Genomic DNA, 21,859 nt, shown 5'->3' on the forward strand with positions numbered 1-21,859 from the left:
GACTTTTTTGTAAATTAAATAAAATGACGTTGAAAAGCCTCCTTGTGATCCATGTTGTTAGTTCCTTTACTGATGTGCTTTATTAGTGCTTGGGCACCATGTACTGGTACTTACAGTAAGATGGTACATTATGCTGCATAAAATCGCCTTATGGGTAAAACCTCATGACACCGGACACACCTCTAAACCCGACATTTCCCCCTGTCCCAAAGTGTTTTCGGTTTTGAGGGGTTCCACTGCATATAAAAACGTTAACTACGTACCGAGCTTTGAGATTCCAAGGACAACCCAACCTTTCGAAGATTCTTTTCTTTCTTTCTTTCTTTCTTGCCACAAATTCGAATGCGAACGCCACCATTTTAAAAAATAACTTTGTGACCAAGCCGAATACATATATCTTATTAGACGTTTTGTTGTGTAGTATCGCTGATTATTATCCAACTACACCTAGACGAGTACAAATAACGCCATAGACGAGTACAAATATCACGCGGTATTTGTACTCGTCTATTGTAGAGTACCGGTTAAACAGGTTTTCTCGCAACGCGCAAGCGAAGAATTGGATTGTAGTGACTGTAAAAAAAACAAATGGCTGACAATTTGAATCATATTTCCGACGACGAAGAGTCAGAATGGCTGGCAAATATAGATCCAAGTTCATTAGATGAATCGAACGAAGAAAAACAGCTTGAAGACCAGAAATTTCTTCATTTAATGAAGAAAATAGAAGCAGCAACACAACAACGCGCCAATTCCGTTCCGCTTCGCATACTTCTGTCACGCACTCCCCGTAAATAAATATCCGCGAAATTCGCCCGCAGAAACAACAGTTTGGCGTGTTGGATAATAAATAACTTATTAGACGTTTTGTTGTGTAGTATCGCTGAGTATTTTTACTCGTTATTTATATTTTGACTCGCCCTACGGGCTCGTCAAAATTCGACACAACTCGTAAAAATACTCAGCGATACGACACAACAAAACGTCTAATAAGATGTATGTATTTTTACGAGTTGTTCCGTATTTTGACGAGCCCGTAGGGCTCGTCAAAATACAAATAACGAGTAAAAATACTAAGTGATACTAAACAACAAAAAGTCTAATAAGTTATTTATTATCCAACACGCCAAACTGTTATTTTAGTGCGGGCGAATTTCGCGAATATTTATTTACGGGGATTGCGTGACAGAAGGATGCGAAGCGAAGTGTTGCTGTTTCTATTTTCTTCATTAAATGAAGAAATTTTCTGGTTGTCAAGCTGTTTTTCTTCGTTCGATTCATTTAATAAACTTTGATCTATATTTGCCAGCCATTCTGACTCTTCGTTGTCGGAAATATGATTTAATTTGTCCGAATTTTTTTTCGTAACCACAATCCAATTCTTCGCTTGCGCGATTCGAGAAACCCTTTTAACCAGTACTCTACCATAGACGAGTACAAATACCGCGTAATATTTGTACTCGTCTATGGCGTTATTTATACTTTACGAAGTGTAGTTGGATAAGAATAGGGTAGATTCAAACGCGCGCTCCTCAAACAGCCTTCTAGTAATTGGCTGCTCTAGCCCCTGGAGCCTGCGCCTCGGTTCGAGACTGCAGTCCTATTTTAAGTCTTTTATCTTCAAAGTAAGCGGTCAAGTTACTAAACAACAATCAGGTTTCACATACATTTGAGGAAAATTGTCGCAAGGTTAAGCTCTTCTCTGGAATATCACATCGCGGTATTGTCTTAATTTCAAATGAAGGGAATAGAACTCATATGTTTACTGAAGCACACTTTTAATTTCCATTTAAAAATATAAAAGGGCACCACAATTTCTTTGTAAAGAAATATTTTGAGCATAATTGGAATTCAGGGGGACTCTTCAAAGTTTAACCGGAAGTAGTCCATGCCCAAGCGATCATATCTCCTTTTTATAATAAATAGAGTTTGGTTTTCCAGTGTATTGTTTGTCTTTTTTTTAATTCGTCAGCTTTTTAATTTTTAACTGTTATTTTTTAAAATGTAATTCTTTGACTAAGGCAAAGCTTAACCCTATCACTCACAGGAGTGATTTACAAATAACTTCTCCTTACAAATTCATCATATTTTCCAGCAAACGAGCAACGAGAATATACAAATTCATCAGCTGAAGGATGCTACTTGTTGTAAGATTCCATTCCCAAAAATAAAATTCCATGACATGATTAACAATTTTACACCAATTTTCCGGTAGTACGCCAATATTGCAAATATACGAAATATAATTTGGAGTTATTTTACAGTGTTCAATAACTTTAAGTCTTACAAAATATAACCTTAACAAAAAATATTGACATGTAGAGCTGTTTTATCCACAAAATCTTGATTTAAGGTAACATTGTAGTAAAACTGAATACCTGAATAAATCCTGGATGTACCAAAGGCTACAAAAATGTAAAAGCCGGAAGGCTTTAAATTGTCTACTAATTCATAAAGTAACAAGTAAGTGTTGAGAATTCACTGATAGCCAACTGTAAGCGAGCAGTGATTGAAGATGTCACGTGAGTGTAGAGGATTCACTGATTGCTAATTGTAAACAAGTAGAGATGAAGATGTCACAATTTATCAAATTATTTGAAGCTGAAAATATCTAAGGTTGAAGAACAGTCATAATTTTGTTTTGCGTTTTTCAGGGGAGTGAAGATAAGGGAAGAGCTAGCGAAGCAAACCCGAGGCGTGCATGAAGGTTGGGACAAGCGCGAGGGAATACGCGCTCCTCGCCTCGCGTGGGCCTCTGTGCATACCACTTTATTTTTGTTCCACCCATATTCCATATACAATAAAGCAGAAGATAAACTTTTGCAATCGCCAGTGATAATTAAGATCGTTAAGTACGATCATTATTCAGTGTTACGTGGATTAAAGGTTCTTTCTGTCTGACTGGATAGCAGGCTGTATCTTCATCGCGTTCTTCTTCACGCCGAATAAATAATTTTCGTGTGTCACGTAATGATAGAGACGTGAAGTGAGTCACGCAACACCCAGTCACGCAGAATACGGCAGATGCAGTAACTAATTATAGTTCAAAGTCGCTGTCCTCCTCTTCTGATTCTGAATTGTCAAGCTGCAAAATAAAAGCAAAATACAAATCAGCTGTTTTTGCAAACAATTAACGATCAGATGTTGGGAGTTAAAGTGTTAGGGAGAAAAAACTCAAAATAAAACAGCAAGATAGATGTTATTCATCACATGAGAAAAAGATAAAATCTAGTTCCTCGCGAGAAATCGAACCACTGGCCCTCAGATTCCGCGCTCCTACGCTGTACCTCTAAGCTACAGAGACTCTAGGGCAGGCTTGGCAACCACTAGGTTCTTATATGGTGCGCGTCATGTATACTGCCAAGAGCTGCAATGCCGGAAGCGTCGCGAGTAAATAGAAGAAAGACAGGATTTTTCGGGGCGATAAAAAAGGATGTTCTTCGACTTGTGAAGAAGGCGAATATCTTCTGTTATTCTAAACACTTTTTTTCACACCCAAGATTCAACCAAAAAAAATAGGAAGATTACCACGTACTGCTTATGAAAAACCTAAGAATTTAGACAACACTCTTGGAGATGATAATGAACAATTTTTTAAGCCCATCCTACCTCCTCAAGTTCTTCCTCCTTATAAAACCTTGTTAACAGCTTGCGTAGAGGAATCAAGCAGATAATGAAAAAGGGAAAGGATGGTGCCAGAGGAGATAACTTAATTCCGACCAGGAAAGCCAAGGCTAGTACTTGAATAACAGTGTAGCAATGGATCTTGCCGGTTCTCACCTATAAAAAAAAAAAAAACACGAAAAAAAAATCAAAATACGTAAGAAAGTTGTTTCCAGTGTTCATTTTATTGCCTCATATGGCGTGGTAAGTGCCATCTTGTGACGTAACAAAGGCACAAAGGAGGACATGTACCCAGGATCTCTCGTCTCTCGCGGATAAGGGTTTGTTAACAAGGAAGTAAGCTTTGATTTGGCAACAACAAGTATTTTTTGCTTTTTAGGAAAGATAAAATTTATTCTCCTCACGAACGTGGGACTGAAAAAAATCTCCCAGCTCCCTAAGAGGAAACAAACCCTTGACCTTTAGACTCTTAGTCGTCTCTTGACCTTTCTGCATCCTAACATCAGTTTGCATATTCTCTATACTGTTCTCCATACATTTCCTAAAGTGCTGACGAGGAGAATTTCTTAAACACGAAGGCGCGCTATAAAAGGAGAGGTCCCTTAGGTGCCTGGTAGACGAACAAAAGGAGCTAATGAGATGTTTACCTCTATCAGCATGGTGGCAATGATGTAAAGTGCGAACCACGTACTTCGATTTCAAATTTACAGCCACAAATAAAGACAGTTTCCATTGGAGAAAGGAGATACAAATCTCAAAAATTCTTGTATTGTGATGAAAACATAAAACAATTTTGAGGAATGCGCCCGATGTTCACTGGCTTTGGATAAGCTGTAGCTCAAGCTGACTTGACTCTTAGACTTCTACATCACACGACGGTTGATTGACAAATGGTCCAGAGGTACCTAAAGCACCTCTCCTTTTATAGCGCGCCTTCGTGTTTAAAGACCAGCATCCTTAAGATGGCGATCATTTCATTTATTCTCGCGATCTTAATGAATCATTCAGCAGTGTCTGTGTAAGGAGAAATTAGATGCTGGTCACTCTTAGGGTACAAAGAAATGACGTACCTTCCTGACGTATCCGACATCCGGGTGATGTTTACGTGGCATGAACATCATGATGAACCTGTCAACCATCTGAAGCCCATACATGGATACAATACCCAGGTACAAGAGGACGCCGAAGAAAATCGGGATGGGAATAACATTCAACCCTGGAGCAAGCAGAATGGACAAACCTGCAACAACGGCAAAAATTGTAAAAACTGAAGTCCCAGACAATGCCAGAGCTTGTCGTAGTTTCCGTGACATGAAACTAATATGAGTATCGCTACTTCTCCTGGGTAAGGGGTTCCTCTATGATAAGTTTCCCCCCGGATTTTATGAGATTTCCCGGAGCACGTTAACGTAACCTTCAGCATTTTGCATCGATACCTTAAAATTTCCTGGAGCAATTCTCAATGGAGCGTCGCGAGTAATTCGGGATTATTTTGGTTTGATTTACTTCGCTTTGCTAACTCGACTGAGAAAACATCTCTGAGTAAGTTAAGACGAATACAGAAAGGAAATTCAAGTAGGATGTTCGCGTGAAATGGGGGGGGGGTGGGAAGGAGGGGTTCTTACACTTATGTTTTACTTCCATTCAGGAGCCTGCTGAGTTGTTTTAATGTCGAAATTTGTGAGCCTTCCACCTGATAAAGGTGGGTAAAATATCCTCTAGGGCCCTCTTAGCTTCGCCTTTTTTCTTACACTCCCAGCTCAGTTTCCGCTTTATAGCATATTTCCCTATCCGCAGTACCACTCAGGTTTCAACCCTCCACTCTCCCCCCCCCCATCCCCACTAGAGTCAAGCTGTATAAACTCACCTGTCAGGACATGAACTATGATGTTCGAGATTCTCTGCTCCTTGACTTCAATAAGATGCGGCTTCTCTCCAGGAGCATGCGACGTGCTCCAGATGGACAGCGCATTCACGTGCGAAGCCGATCGCACTGTATCCGCGCACATCCATGGCAACCCGAGCAGGGAACATCCGAAAGCTAACATACCCACCACACACATATCCATATTATACCCTGGACCTTTGGCAAGCTTGTGTTCTTTCTTGCTCAAAAGCACCCCGGTCATTTCCGTTTCCATGAACAGCAAGATACCAACAAAAACTGCAGGAATGATGGCTGCAAAGATCCATGGCATCGACATTTCTTTGTTCATGCCTCCAGGATTGATGAACCAACCTCGTTTATCGTGTTGCGTGGGCTTGAAGCCTTCCGTCACAGGATCATTGATGGATATATGCTGGGTGATGACTTTGTCACCGAGGGCAAAATCGATCATAGCCATAATGAACATAGCGATGACAATACCAGAGTCACTGACTAGTCTTCGCGCCTGCAAGGAGACCAAACGAACGTTTTTCAATTAATGCACATTTAGGTTGAGTAATCACGATGGCCAAAGTAATCACGATGGCCAATAAGATCGAAGGAAAATATAACATGGAGCCAATCAGAACTCAATGCAACGAAGAGCGTGGGAAAGTGCAAGTGACCAAGTCGCGACTGAGTTTCGTTTTGTGCCTGACTGGTTGAGACGGTGGCAAGAGTTTTCTACACCAATCACAGAGCGTTGTTTTCCCGCGCTTGTAGCCGCTGATAAGTATAAAGTTGTTCCGCGCGCGCAACTTCTTTCACATTTGGAAAATCAGTTTCTCGTAAGCGCACTCTTAAATAAATGTTGCCTTCACTTAAAATGAACACAACAAACAGGTAAACATTCATTCCAAATAAAGGCATGCACATTCAGATAGGTAATGTGAATGTCAAAGAAAAAAAGAGTGGTACAAACCCGCTTTCCAAAGAAGTGACTTGTTCTGAGCTTGCGCATGTAGAAAGCGATGAAAAACGTTCCCAGAACCAAGATGGTGGACAACAAAGCTGTGTTGGGTTCTCCTTTGACTTCGTCCACGCTTGAGTATTTTCCGCTCCCTACCCTGTTCAGTGGATTCTTTTTGAAAAGCTGCAAATAATCGGAATTAATTAAAGGCCGGCTATCACTTATCGTCGGAGGATTGGGGAGGGGGGTATTTTGGTTGTGTCACGATAATATCACTTGATCCGCCCCAAAAGGCTCTGTAATATTCGAATTATCCCATCTCATTGCCGGTTAATTATACGGGCTCTTTCGGCGATGACTGGCCCTCCCCCGCTCTGTTTCCCCTGAAAACCAAGTGATCTCCCCAACCCCCACCCTCCCCTCGAGGGGCGATAAATAATGGCTAGTCTCTTACTTTACGGCTAGGAATGACTAAATAACTGAACGATGCAGTCACTTATTATTTGGAATCACGTTCACGCATTCAAAAAAAGGATCCTTTACCTTGATCAGCAGTGCAAGTGGTTCGTAGATGAAGATTGCTGAGATGAGAAGTTCAAAGATGTCCTCTGTAAAACGCGTAAAGTATTTGATCAAGAAACAGCCCTCCAAGGCTACCACGCCGAACAAGATGATCATTACCCAGAACCCGATCCAACAGCGCCAAGTAAGGAACTCCACATCGTATGCCTTACAAAACTGAAATAATAACATGTTAATAATAATAATAATATATTAATCATCATCATCATTATCATCATCATCATCATCATCATGAATTTTAGGCTTGAAAGAGAAATTATCTACGCTGACGTCTACAGTATCCTTTGACAAATACGCGGGAGATTTTAGTGTCAGATCAAAATCTATCTAATCGATCGTCGATTTTTCTCATAACCGTAGGAACTTTGGAAGACGCAATAGCCTAATGGTTAGTTAATTTTCTTTGCAAAAAGGAACTGCAGGCGCCGTGTCCGAGTGTTAAAGGTTTTGGGGAAAGCCACATGTGCTGGGCTGATATTTACCTCATATATACTTTGTTCGAACACCAACATTGGACCAGTGGCGCCAATGATCATTATGGGCTGCCCTCCAAACAACCCAAACAGGATACTACAAGCGCAAGCTGCAAAAATCACTTCAGTCAAACCAAGCCAGCCTTCAGTTTTGTCTTCAAACAGTCCTCCAAAAGCGATATTTGTCGCAAATAAAGCGAAATATAGGAAAAGAGATGCCAGGAGAGTGTGAAGATTGAAACCATCTCTGAAATCGCTGAGGTAAACTTTGCCTCGTCTCTTGACGTCCTGGATAAGCCCCCCAAAGAAGGTTCCTGTGCGAGCCAAAGCAGGGTCTCCTTCCGAATGGGAGGATGAAGCTGTCGATAAATCGTCACAAGGTGAGGTTTGCAGAGTGAAATCGCACCTATAAGTTCCCCCTTCTGACTTTATTTCCCCGCTCACAAAACGTTATTGATATACAGTTACACGCGCCTACGAGATTTTCATCTCCCCCTAGTCCAGTTTGCAGGAACAATTACGCAGAGGCGGATCCAGATCTTGAGCTAAGGGTGGGGGAGGGGTTATGTGTGTGTACACCTGCCGGCTTTTCTTGCTTCCGCAATTTAAATTTTTACCCAAAACAAGGGGAAGACCAAGGCCCCTTGGGCCCCTTTCCCCAGATCCGCTACTGCCATGTGCCAACAAAAATAAAGTTCTCCTTGCAGTTGCAAAGGATTTTACAAGGTGCTACAGCCCCCCCCCCCCCCCCCCACCTCCACGTTAATAAATCTGCGTACGAGCTAATCATAAAGGCGTTCGTAATAAGGAGTTCACTGTCAAACAAAGTGCAATATTCTCACCAGCTTTGGCCAGCTTTCTTCTGAGAGCTATGGCTCTGCTTTGAGCAATAAGAATGGGAAGAAGAACGCTTCGATCCCAGTTGCCTGGTGGCAGAACTAGAGTGTCTTCAAGAAACTCATTGATGGATTGCAGGAGTTCTTCACGAGAGTCAGCGCGGTAAGCAACGTCATGAAAAGCCTGGAAAAAAAATTCATTTTTCTTATCATCGTGGATTTTACAATTATGTACCAAAGCAATTTCTGACTGAGTATCAAAAGTAATCCGGGATCTTGCTGGTTTTGTTCTTTTCACTTCAAGATGTGATTGGTGGATAATATTCGTCCTATCCTTTTAACCAATCAGATGAACACTAAAACCAACGGCGTCCTGGTCACTCGCGTTTTCTCGCGCTCCAGGCGTCGTTAGTTCTTATTGGTCGTTGTGACTGCTTTGGTTTTGGTCTTGCGACACTCAGTTGAAATGCGCTTTGACGAGCTGTTAACGTTAGTTCTCTTTTGTCTTAAGATGACTTGTATCACTTTTCTTTGCGAAAGCTTTCCAGAGCTGGACGACCCAGAGTTCTCACACAATAGCCTTCAAGCACCCTGTGGTTCCCCTGTGAGCACCGCTTTGTCAATCAACGAAGACCCTTACCTGGTCGGACATAAGAGTGGCCACAGAGCGCCCAATCTGATGATAAATTTCTCCATGTGAGCTTGGACCTAACATGATAAACAGGAACCTAACGGGTATGGACACTTCTGACATTTCCTCTAGATGGACTCCTTTAGCAAGCCGTACAAACGCCATTACTGGGTCCTGTAGTTCATCCAGTGTTCCAACAAGGACGTTCGTGGCTTCGGCTCCCTGAGGAATTTTATCTTTTACATCTGACTCCTGCTTTTCCTCATCTTCATCCAAACCGGCAGTTTCAATGTCAACTTTATCCTGTTCGTTGTCAATAAAAAATGAAGAGAAAGTCAAACACATCACATTAAAGTAAGAAGTTGTGACTAGTGGTCTCTACTTTGGTGTGAGTGTACCACTTGAGGGTATATAGAGCTATTGTTTTGCAATGAAGAATATGATAATGATAATGACAATGCCATAGCCCCGGTAATCTGTAGTAAGAATTTTTAAAACAAGAATTTCACTTGGAGAAGACTACTGGCTTCACATTAACACAACACTACAAACCTGAGTTATTGGCACATCACCATTTGATTCATTCATATTCATTCGAATGACACCGTTTCCAGTCTCTGCTAGGCTATTAAATCCCAAGTTATCAGCTGCTACAGCCAACTTCTTTCTCCTCTTGGATGAAGGACGTCGTTGATGTTGATGTCTGTGTCGCAACAGTAGCGCCGTAAGGACCTTGTTACTGTCCTTCTGTTTGAGCTGGTCTGAGAGCACCATGTTCTCTACCACAGCCTTAGCGATGTTAGGTAAATCAAACTTCTCCAAGTCCAACAAGACAGTCCCTGAGAGAACGAAATACATGTTAAACACATGTGAAACCACATCTACAATGGCAACGAAGCATTACTTAAACCCTTCACTCCCAAGAGTGACCAGAAAGGAATTTTTCCTTACAATGTCAATAAACCTTCAAGTAGAAAGGTGACGAGAAGACAGAACTATCAACTGGAGGAAATTGTCTGATTTAAAACCTAACTCTCACCACGGACACCTTAATTCTCATACCTTTTTCTAAGCCTTTACGTAGTTCTAGCAAACTGTGGAAGGTTAGTGAAGCCACATGTGGCTTTCCCCAGCGGTCACCATCTTCAACATTCTCTTCAAACTTAATCCATCGAGCTGTCTCCTTCCATTCCATCTCCTCGCCGTGCTTGCTAAGTTCTTCCAACTCAACAAATGCCTATAAAGCAAAAGAAGCTTTATCACTATGTGATTAACAAATGCAAGTCATATAAAAGTGCACTGAGCACCAGTGAACCCTTTGAATCCTAATAGTGACCAGTGCCTAACTTCTCCTTAAAGTATTATCCCTGAATCACATACACATTGTTAAACAAAGTCTCCATGTCAGCACCTCAGGAAATGTATGGAGAACATGCATACAGATGTTAGGTTGTAAAGGGTTACCCTCTAAAATCATTAGCCCCCTTCACACAAACTACGTTACCTAGACTGTGCCATCACTGATCATCTTCACCATCCAATGAAACGATCCAGTAAAAATGACTCCAGTTTGGTATTGATTATTTTAGGGGTCTTAGACAACAGGGGAACTTAAAAATCTTGGTAAACTTGACCCGATATTACCTTCCCCCCCCCCCCCCCCCCCCCAGCTTCCCCAAACAGTGCTGAATTTTGTGCGCTACGCAAACTTTACCAAGAAGTGGTGATTGTTTGGTTTTACCGACATTGCACGTCTAGCGAGTGGAGGCTCTTTGTATATGACTGAATTGGCAAAAAGTGGTCTTTTGCAATATATTCGGACGTAAGTCATGTTTTCAATAACTATCCAAAGGAGGTTTGACCTGCATTGTGTTTCACTCTCTCTCACTGATAGAGTTGTCATCCTCGCGAGACTGGAAGTGATTGAGCAGTATCACCAAAGCGATGTAATGACTTTATATAAACGAGGAGAGTGATGGATAAAGGTTACCAATTTTTATCGCCCCACCCCTTTTTGGTCATTAAGACTAGCCAGGGAGGGGTGGATTGATCTAAAAGTTGCTGCTGAGTCTTACCTCGTGAGGATTACGATCATATAAGACAGGAAACTTGTCCAAACTAGCGCTGATGTCTGTTGAGCTGTAAAGAGTCTGCATGCCTGACAATTTGCGTTGAGATTTGCGAAGTCCTTCAAGGAGAAAATAAGATCGACAAATAATTAATTCAATCAAGTTGCAAGAGATTCAGTACTAAAAGAAAGTTTGTTTGGTTGCCAACTCAGTTGACACAAGACTTAAAAAAACTCCAACAACGAGGAGGCATCATCAGTCAAACTCCGCATTTTTCAAAGCACGCGTTCAACTTAAAAATTCGGCAGCATAATGAGACCCTCAAAGTGACCGGTCTGGGAAACTCGCACACTTTCTTAACCAATCATATGAAAAACTGAAACCAATCACGTCTTGGTCCCGCGCTTGAGGCAGTTTGGTTGTTTTTACCTTGAGTTCTCATTGGTTCTTAAAGGTGTTTTCCTTTCTTCTGATAGGTCGTTGTGATTACTTTGGTTTTGATTCTACTACACTCCATCGAAAAGTGCTCTATCATTATTTGCAATTGCCTGCCCTCGCGATTATCGACATAATGCTCTGCTAAGCACCTTAAAATTTGCTTAACTCCTCAGCGTAGCCATGATGCGCAAGAGTTGTATAAAACGCACCTTTACAATGGTTAGCAAATGTATTTTTTTACAAACACCATAAAAGAGGTTTTCCTGTCAGAGAAATGAGATCTATCTGCAATTTTACAACATACCTGCCATTTGGATAGAGTCCGACATTCCTGCCAAGATATTGTTATCGTTGTCTCTCTCCAAGCGTTCTTGCAGCACTTCAATGTCCTTCATTGAGACCGCACCGTTTCGAATCCTGGACTGAAATTCCTCTCTTTCTGAGATGGTTCGGTAATGATGATAATGAGGCACCTTATCTGAGTCTATATGCTGCCCCTGGTCGTTTAGGTACCGGCATTCCTCCACAGATGGCATGAACCTGCTATCGTCATGACTATGGTCACCTTCATAGTTACTTTCCGATGTTCCCTCCTGGATTTTTGGAAGAGCACCTTTTCTCTTGTTATCTGTAGTGTCTCCCTCACCTTTGACCATCTCTGACCAGTTCTGTGATTCTTATTTGTACGAGTTTGAGAATTCAGGTATGATCTAGAAAGACAAACGAAGGGATATTCTCTAAGTCAAGGTTATCATAATACGATGAAGCTCTAAGCACAACCAAAGAACTTTCGCTGTTTCCAGTCAGGTAACAATATACAACAGACATCTACGGCTAAAACAAATACTATGCTTTGAAAAAAGGGCTAACTCTCGATACGTCAGCTTTAGAAACTCTACAGCGATCATTTCACACTATTCTTTTATAATCTACATACATACTGCACATTTTCCAGGATACATTGGACATCCTAGTTTATACAGGTGTGTAAATAAAAGCAATTGTAACTAACATAAACAAAGCATGCGAACAAGTTCTTCATAGGTGTTCCTGTACGAGGTACAATAAAGCACATGAGGAAGTTGCTTACTTTACATGCTGTCCTGGGATGTAATTTCCAAAGAAAAATATTTTTTTAATTTAGCTATCAACAACTGTTTCTAAATCAAGAAGTTCCCCCATCAACAAAGTTAATTTTTTTTTGTTTACCATCTCTTAAAGGGAATCTCCACTCATAAAAAATAGCGCTCAAAATGTTCAAAATGTAATGGTTGCTCGGTGTACTCACGGTGTGCTGTTTCTCTCTTGTTGATGCTGTATTGCCATCGTCTGAAGAAAATTTTAGTGAATGTGTCACAGATCTTTCCCATAAGTTGGAGCTGGAGCACTCTTCAAGTGAAGAGAGACTGGGAAGTGAAGTAGAAGATGAAGAATATGGAGAAGCATCAGGTTTTAATTCTGAAAATGTGGACCGCCGCTCGAAAAGTTCACGGGGAAGATTTGTGACACATTCACTGAAATTTTCTAAAGACGACAGCAATATAGCATCATCAAGAGTAAGAAACTACACCGCGAGTTCACCGAGCAACAATTTTACTTCATCAGCCCAGAGTGCATTGCGCACTTTTCAAGATGGCGACCGTGGGAAATTCAGTGGCCACTAGTACCTTCTTTAAAAAACGATAAAAAATCAGATCGCTAGCAATTGGTTGGGGAATTTTTTATATACCAGATCTATTGAGAAGTACATTTGGAACATTTTGAGCGCTATTTGTTAAAAGAGTGGAGGTTCCTTTTAATCAGTTATATATTAGATAAAGCAGCACCAATACGTGAAAAATGGAAAGTAAAACTATTTCATAATTTCGAAAAAACTGAAAGGACTAAAACAAACTTAATGGTAGTTATACAAAAAATACTGATATACTGACAATATTGGCAGTATATCATGAGTTTGAAAGATGCAAAAATAAAACACACGCAAAAGTAATATTAACAAAGCTTCCCCTGGGGAAATTCAGTTTCGAATTCTATTCATTTTTCCTATATTACCGAATAAATCATTCCCGAAGTCTTTTTGTATGTTGGTTTCTTAATACTACGGTCCTCAAAGGACTGAATAACTAAATGCAAAAAAATTGTAATTCTACTGAATAATAAAGCATTGTTGAAAGGATTCATATCGGAAAAAATGTGGATCTACTTCAGCACCAAGTTGGTTAAGTAAGAGCAAGTTAGAGCAAAGATAACAAAGAGGTCTTAGCAAAAAAAAAAAATAAAAATAAAAAACAGGAAACACGTAGTTCTTACACTTTTTTAAAACAGAGAAAAGCTAAAAATTCAAATAGAGTAGTAGTGTCAAAGTTCTGTTTAGAGAATGACCATCCTAAACACTGTCATGGAGTATCAGCTTGGAAAGTTGAGTCCTGGAGGTAAACTTTTGCTTTCTTTGGTAATCACAAATTGAGTATTCCATATCATGAAATATAAACATAAAAAGTAGGACTGAAGCTATGAAAAATCTAGTAATCATACCATATCGGAGAAACAATACTTTTCCAAAACATTGCGATTGCCAAAGCTCACAATACATTAAAAATGTACCAGTAACACAGTCGTAAAAGAGGAAAATTATTCCAAGAAATGTGACCTTTACCTTACAGAAGATTAGATCCTTTTCCAAGGAACAGCAAGCTCATTAAATATGATAATCACAAATGCACGATCATTTAGCGACACATCACTAGTTTAGGATTATGCTAACTCACTGCTGATGTCAATGCTTTTGACGTACTACTGTTGTGCAAGAAAGGAATTTTTAACAATAAGTACCTACTTGCAGAGAAGTTGTCTGTAAATATTTGTTGTTAGTAGTAACAAAAATGGCCAAAAAAGACAAAGATTTTTCCTGAGGTTATCGTTGATAAGCCAAACCTGCGATCACAGCGCCTTACCCGTGACAATGCAATATGCAATCCAATCTTTTTAACTACCATGTATATCAACAAACACCAGACAGTCTGCTAGTCTTCATAAACCTTTAACAATAGGTTAGTCCATAGTCCAAGTGAGACAATTACACAATCACTAAATATATTTGGTTCTACAAATTTCCTGAACCATATAACACCATAAAGGCAATATTCTGACAATTCAAAATTTATGGTGTTTTCAATTACATCAACAAAATAATTTGCTTTACCTTCTTTGCATGTGTGATGTTCAATTTCATGTTATCGATTTTCCTGGCATTTTAAGAAATTCTTTGATCAAGCCATGATCATTTGTGGCCTAAATAACCTTATCAAGTTAAACAAAGCTAAAACCAAACATTGTCGAGCAATACTTTCTTTGCTTTAAAAAGCCTGAGGAGCCAATACTTGGAGACGAGTGCATAAATACATTAACAGCTTAAACCAGGGATAAATTTGTAAGTTATGGAATCATTCTTCTACGTACTCATGATAATGAGTTAAAATGATGACACAACTTTGTGTTATCATCAATGACAGTATACTTCTTCATATAGTAAAGATTGCAAACGCTTTTTCTGCCTTTAAACTTAGTAAGTTCTAATACCTTGCCTTTCTGATAGAACAGTGATAATTCCAAAAGGGAACTACGTTTATTATGAGCATCTAATTAGGCAATAACATCCACAGAAAATGCAGAGAATAGGGATAACTATTCACATTTCATAAAAGAACAGATTCTAAGACCTAAGAAAAAACTAAACTTTAGTATCTAACGTAGAAGCATTACAAATACGATTTCCTCGACAATCTACAAAGGTTAACCTTTGACACCTTCAAATCAATATTATTTTTCTCCACATTGTTCCTTTTATATTTCCATTGGTAATGACAAGAAGAATTTGTTGGACAATCACGAGCTTCTTTAGTTTGCAATCACTTTCCTCATTTTAAAGACCTTAATGATTGATTTAGCTGTGATGCTGTGAGAAGGAATTAAATGTAAGTCACTGTTAGGGGTTTAAGGGTTAAACTGAGATAAGATTAATCAAAATTAAGTCAATGATATAATCTTTTTACCACTTAGATCTTAAAAATAATTTTACTCTGCAAAGCCAAAAGATTTTGCTGTGTACAATTTTCAAAAAAAAAATTAGCTGGATGTTCTATCAAAAGTCATATCTTAAATTTCCTACGGAAAAAAAACCCTAAAAGCAGGAACCCTTGCAAAAATTTTTCCATGGCTATTAAAAAAAATCTGAGAGTTTTGATTATTCAAAGGTCATAACCATCTCAAAGATGTCACTTCAAACATCTTTTCTCTTTTCAAGAAAAAAAACGAGATGATATTATTAAAAGCTTTTTCATCGTTAAAACTCACGTCGAAAAGCAGATTCTAACAAAGGCAATTGTAAACTTTTTTTCTCATTTGATCAAAACTACAAATGTGAGAGCTTGAGTTTATTGTTTGTCAATACCAAAATTGTTTGCATGAAAAATTAGTTTGTTATCAACAAACAAAGGTCAGCTTGAAAAAAAAAATTGAAGAAATTTAGGGGGAAGGTAATAGTTGTTGAATAATCCAATTTGCACTGATTTTCTTATCATGATTTCCCATTCAGGTTACACATTACTTGAAATTGGTTGTAATCCCAAAATTATCATGGTATAATTTTCGAGCTGACCTTGCATAACCATCGATATACGGCGCATTTGAAAACGCCACTTTTACCAGCGGAAGCAGAGCAAATCTTTTATCAACATCATTGAAAAGCAAAAATTTCTTTAATTTTAATTATTCTCGAAAAAACAAAACGAAACAAATCAAAGAGAAACTCTGTAAAAAAATATTACTTGGGAGCAATAATTCATGTTTCATATGATTGGGTGTAAGTCTAAAACACTGGGTCAAGAGCACAAAATCCAGTTACCATGACAACCCCGACGGACAAGTTCAGGAACATATCACTAAAAAAACAGGATCATGTACAAGAGCAGACCTTTGCCACTTACGAACAATAACATTTTTCTGGCTACCTCAGTTATCAACACAAGATGCCGCTGATTAGATAGAGTGAATGTGGAAACTGGTGCCCACCAAAAGAACGTTCAAGAAGTCACAGAGGGAACGGAAGGTGCTGGAACTTTCTAAGACGCCTATTCTTTGTTTAAATTTCTAACAAAATACTTTCAAATTTTTGTTCAAATCATTTATGCAAAATAATTTTAGTAAAAATGACATCTCTTTTAAATTATTTCTTCTCAAAAAATCATTTGGAGGGACGAAGAGATTTTTTTCCAGGTTTACTTTCTGTGCACTAATTTCATTTTACGTAGAAGAAGTGACTTTAATAAATACTCTTTATTAAAGACATTGTTACATCGCGCTTATACGCTATCCTCCACAATAGAGGCTTTTAATGAAGAATGCGCCAAATTGCGCTCCATTTTTAGCCATCTTGATTACCCTTGTAGTCTTATAGATTCTGTTATTTCCAATTTTGTTTCTCGTAAACCTTCTGTAGGCACAGCGGAGAGAAATGCTGACGAGAGCAACATAGTCAGAATTAATCTACCATTCAAAGATCAGGTTTCAGCTAATTCTGTTCGGAGACAGCTGTGTGATCTCAGTAATAAGATTGGCCTCGTTTTGCAGCCAGTTTTTGTAAGCAAGAAATTAGAACAAGACCTTAAACCTAAAGAACCCAAGCCGTCAATTGTTAATCAGCGATGTGTTGTTTATCATTTTTTATGTGATCTGTGCGACGCAGATTATGTCGGCTATACGGCCCGACACCTTTTTCAACGTGTCGCTGAACACAAAAATTCGGCAATTGGCAAGCATTTTCATGAAGCGCATGGTAGGAGGGATCGTTTGAATGATAGTCATTTTAAGATTCTGAGAAAGTGTCAAAGCAAATTTAATTGTTTAGTGTTTGAAATGCTTTGTATTAAGAAATTCAAACCTAATCTGAACGTGCAAACGGACTCCATACGTGCTAAACTTTTTGTTTAACCCGCAAATCATTTTCTCTTATTGTTCGTTTTTAGTATTTATAGAACTTATTTTTGTACATTCTTGACTTGATAAAAACGTTATGTTAACGTCGAAACGTCGTCGATTTTAGCTTTCTATAGCTTTTTATCGTTTTTAAATTTTACAATGTTATCAAGCAACGTTTTGTCGCAAGTTTTTATCGTCAAATGTAATTTCATTTTGGCCTTTTTTTTCAATTACACGAGTTCTTACTTTACCTTCACTAGTTTCATTCTACCAAAACTATTCTTGAGGTCAGACCCTTAGAAAACTTGCTAAATCTGATTTCTTATACAAAATTATTTTATATATTAATTTTTCTGTTTAGTTCTGAGGGGGAGGAGGAAGACAGGACTATGCAGTGTGATAGCTTTAAAGAAGTTGCCATCATTCTGAAGGTGTTACTAATTCATCATTGTATAAAGATCATGTTTATTCTTGTTATTAAGACGCTTTACTCTTTTGTGTTGTTTATTGGTGTATTTTAAGTGGTCCTGTCAAAAATTTTAGAATTTATGACTCATTTAATAATATAGGTTAAATTGCTTTAGTCATGCAAGACAACTCTCTCCAGCACTTAACCTACGCAAAATTATCGAGCTCCCGAAGTCATGAAAGAAGTATTCTTAGCTATGATTAAAAAATTAGATGTCTAAACATTTTTTATGATTTACAAGTCAATGAAAGCATTGCCATGGCAAATATGACGTAAATTGATTAGTTTTTAAATGGAAAAAAATTGCCCACAAAAATATTGGGACCACAATCCGTGACCTACATAATATCGGTTCCAATATCAAAACAAAACAGTGCAAAAGCTCTCATGAAATGTCTGCAGCTTTCAACAGGAATTAAACGTCACCGTCTTAACTTAACTTGTGAAGTTACCATAATTAAGTTAATAAATGTACTGAGTTGTTTCGAGTATTGTCACAAGAAGTTTAATTTTCGTGTGTTCGTAATGAAACCAAAATCTATTGACAATATCTTAAGAGTGATGTTAATGCAAAAATCAGAGCAGACTCTCTCGATCTTTACAACTGAAGTAAAATATAAATAATGTTTCTTCTTGCACGAGGGTTATAAACATTAAGGCTAAATTGCACAATCTGTATGACTGTTGACCTTCACAAAAAAAAATTTGCTGTCGGTTCAAGCCTTTTTTCACGTCTCAAAAAAGCAAGTTTTTTCCCAGTTCGAGTAAGTAGCCAATCTAACAAAAACACGACTTAAGATTCAGAGCTAACTCTTATAGAAATTCTTCTCTAAATCCCCAAAAAACATCTTCAATAGAAGTTTTTACATAATCTCGTACATCAGAAAAATTCTTAGGATGTTTTTGGGCATCCAAGATCAAAGAATTGAACTACTGCTGCACAAAATTCTGCACCTAAGTTTGCAAGGTATGAACAATTTTTTTAGACCTGGACAATATTTTCAACTTATTTTACAGTATTTATCTTGCGACCACGATTCTTAATGAAACCCCAATACTTAAGACTTTGCCAGCCTTAGGTAGCTGTTTAACTAAAAGAGCTTTTAGAATTACAAACTCTTTTCTGTAGAGACAACCAAACAGTCAGTTAACTTTCATGAAAAAGTTTGAAGCTCGTTTCCTCACCGTAATTGCTTATTCTTCTTACATAACTGGCCCTGATATTACAGCAAAGTCATGGATGTGCCCCCTTAAATTTCGCTCCTCGTCCAAAAAGCACCCAAATTAAATGCGACAGCCAAAAAACTAACTCCCGTTCGAGTAAATTTTAACCAGGTTATGAAAACTTATTTCAAAAAGGAACAAAAGCCTGGATTTCTAGCAAGGATCATTTCATTGTTTATCTCTCTTGAAATGTTGAATCAGAGGTATTGAACTTGTCAGAACTTAGTGACGCCAATAGCTGATGACCAGCACGTAAGGTATTGCAACTCTTAAAGTATCGAAGTTCAGAACCCTGTACACTAACATCCATCACACAAAAGCCTAAGTGCGTACTGCATTGAACTAACCAACAAATTCCAAAAGGATTTGCCAATTCTGAGAAAAATATTTTGGACAAAAATGTTTTAAAATTAAAAATATTACACAATTTGACGCACGATTGGAGGATCGAAAAGAAATTACTAGATATTGCAAATAATTGCATAATAATTATTTATAAAATGATTAACATTAAAACCTGTTAATTTTCTTACGAAGTGCACTTACCTTTGCTGATAAAAAAAGGATGTTTAAACTACTATTTTCTAAGGAAATGTTTTCTCAAGAAAACGAGTTTCACTTATAAATAGCATTATCTACGGAAGCCACATATAAAGTGTTCGAGACTTCTTCCTTTCATGAACAAATTATAGAAAAACGCCAAATTTTTAAACGCCTGTAGTTATTTAATTAAAACTTACAATGATCATTGACTTTTATACAAGCTTTGAGGAATGTAAAGCTCGCGATTTTCATTTCTCAAAGCCTTAGTGTCATTTAATGTTTTGTACTGAGTCGTAATATGTTGAAATTATACTAATCTATAACATAAACAAATGCTACAAAGAATTCATCATTTATCTCTACAATGCGAAAAAAAAGAAAGAAAATGGATTCATTACAACAGCAACTGTTCATGACCAACCCAACTAGCTTAGGAAATAATTAAAAAATTGAAAGAACAAACCTTAGAAGAGAGCTTGTGAAGGAACAGAGTTGCAATTGGGAACTCTATTGCAACATCCCAATATTACGAGGCTTGACAAGTGGCTGAAGTACAGGGTGATAAAAACTCCATCCTCTCTAGCTTCAATATACTTGACGACTTTCACCTTTTATGGCTCTGCATATTTGTGGAGATATGTGTACTTATGATCTATATAGAGAACAGAGCACATGGACACGTTGACAAGCGTCATGATAGCTTCACAACATGTGCAGTGCCCACACGTTGAAGTTAACAATTACCTTTGGCCAATATGATTTTAAAATAGCTTGATTTGTGTTATCTTACCAAAGGGATTATAGCAAAGTTTTATGCAAGATGCTGTGGGAATAACTGCTAATTATTTGACATGAAGTTCAAATTTTATCTCAACAGATCTACCAAACTTACCAACTATAAGTATTCAGACAGCCGGAATCAATATTTCTCAACGAATATACTAAAGAAAAAAGGTCAAGGTTGGAACAGTGATAAAGACACAAAACTAAAATTACTTTCAAAATTTATGAAGATACATGTTCCATTAAGAACCATTATAAAGCTGTCAAGGCCTAACTATTACACCCTCCCTTACTCTGTCAATTTGCGATTAGGTTTTGTCAGTTGTGCCAATTTTCGTCAAGTGTGTTAGAACTGTTTATATTATTGTTGAGCGTGTTGTAAAATGATATTGAGAACAAAGCTTGATATCTGCATAACAAAGAAAGTTGCTTTACTTTTTGTCAAAACCAATCAGCAAAGAACAAGAATCGCAGTTTAATTGCAGGCTGAAAGTTACCACAATTTCATTTGTGGCTTTTAAAATGTACGTCACTTGCCAAAGATACCGAACATGCCCATAGATTCTTATACCTGTGCAGTTCTAACTGGAGATCCTGTAGTTTTCCACCGTCTATTTAAGACTGACATTTTGCTGCAAAAACGTCCATAGAGATTTTTTTCTTGGGAATTTAGCGATAGTGGTGATATAACTTATGCTATTTTGGGTTGCTTGAAAAAGAAAGCGATATCGTTATGACGATATATCGAGGTTATTTCCAAATTTACCAAGCAAATTTTAGCTACATTCGAAAGAATGCGACGTCGATAAACTGAAGTTTTTCATTTGCGTTAGCGTTACGTAATATAAAAACCCCAGGCTCGTTCTTAGAGCAAAAGCTAACCTCGCAATATCCAGTAAATTCGAAAGCAGACTTAGGTAGTCGAATCTTAAGAATAAGTCACCTAGGGCCTCACTGCTTTTTTAACTGGCTTATCTTAAGATTAGGACATTTTACTTTGGCGTGTAGCAAAGTATTTCTGGAAATCTCTTTTGAAGACATGGTAGGAATGTGTGAGCCAACTTCTGAAGAAGAAGTAGAAGAAGAAGAAGAAGAAGAAGAAGAAGAAGAAGAAGAAGAAGGAGAAGAAAAAAAATTAAAATACGTGAAGACATGTGTTCTTCAGTCCCGTCACCCACTCTCAAAGGTCACTGCCCCACTCATGAATATCACAAAAACACACTACTTTCGTCTTCTTTCCGACAGAAATTATTGCATTTTTTTTAAAGAATGCCTGCCCACTTATCCATTTTCCATTACTGCCAAATTATCGTAACAGTAGAAAACGTTCAACGGCATGGAAAATGGCTTTTCCTTTGAAGAGATGCAAGGTAG

At 38.1% G+C, this 21,859-nt stretch overlaps 2 protein-coding genes across 5 annotated transcripts; one reads left to right on the forward strand and one right to left on the reverse strand.

Annotated features, from left to right (window-relative positions):
- Positions 1-1,757: 1,757 nt before the first annotated feature.
- Positions 1,758-20,320, reverse strand: LOC111328195 (band 3 anion transport protein). 4 transcript variants are annotated; one of them, XM_022932572.2, is made up of 14 exons: positions 20,166-20,320; positions 11,795-12,200; positions 11,059-11,171; positions 10,046-10,220; positions 9,536-9,822; positions 8,993-9,286; positions 8,359-8,536; positions 7,526-7,875; positions 7,005-7,199; positions 6,474-6,644; positions 5,492-6,017; positions 4,695-4,864; positions 3,610-3,780; positions 1,758-3,085 (listed from the first exon to the last, which is right to left on the reverse strand). In XM_022932572.2, the coding sequence occupies exons 2-14, from the start codon at positions 12,144-12,146 to the stop codon at positions 3,038-3,040; spliced, it is 3,030 nt and encodes a 1,009-aa protein (XP_022788307.2). In that variant the 5' UTR covers positions 12,147-12,200; positions 20,166-20,320; the 3' UTR covers positions 1,758-3,037. The 4 variants fall into 4 exon arrangements, with proteins under 4 accessions (XP_022788307.2, XP_022788308.2, XP_088601354.1 ...); XM_022932573.2 differs by lacking the exon at positions 20,166-20,320 and adding an exon at positions 14,327-14,459; XM_088745228.1 differs by lacking the exon at positions 20,166-20,320 and adding an exon at positions 14,323-14,341.
- LOC148716155 (uncharacterized) lies at positions 13,868-18,562 on the forward strand. Its single transcript, XM_088745689.1, has 2 exons — positions 13,868-13,922; positions 16,946-18,562. Exons 1-2 carry the CDS (start codon positions 13,868-13,870, stop codon positions 17,476-17,478), a joined length of 588 nt encoding a protein of 195 aa, XP_088601815.1. The 3' UTR covers positions 17,479-18,562.
- Positions 20,321-21,859: the final 1,539 nt, after the last annotated feature.

The sequence above is a fragment of the Stylophora pistillata genome, chromosome 14 (assembly GCF_964205215.1).
Source record: "Stylophora pistillata chromosome 14, jaStyPist1.2, whole genome shotgun sequence".
NCBI classification, from domain to species: Eukaryota; Metazoa; Cnidaria; class Anthozoa; order Scleractinia; family Pocilloporidae; genus Stylophora; species Stylophora pistillata.

Coding starts and splice junctions, on each gene's coding strand:
- LOC111328195 (XM_022932572.2), bottom strand. CDS start 12,146: ATGGTCAAAGGTGAGGGAGACACTACAGATAACAAGAGAAAAGGTGCT. Junction 9,823..10,045: donor ACGTAAAGGCTTAGAAAAAG/GTATGAGAATTA, acceptor TCGTTCTCTCAG/GGACTGTCTTGTTGGACTTG. Junction 7,200..7,525: donor TCGAACAAAGTATATATGAG/GTAAATATCAGC, acceptor TTATTATTTCAG/TTTTGTAAGGCATACGATGT.
- LOC148716155 (XM_088745689.1), top strand. CDS start 13,868: ATGACCATCCTAAACACTGTCATGGAGTATCAGCTTGGAAAGTTGAGT. Junction 13,923..16,945: donor TGGAAAGTTGAGTCCTGGAG/GTAAACTTTTGC, acceptor GTAGTCTTATAG/ATTCTGTTATTTCCAATTTT.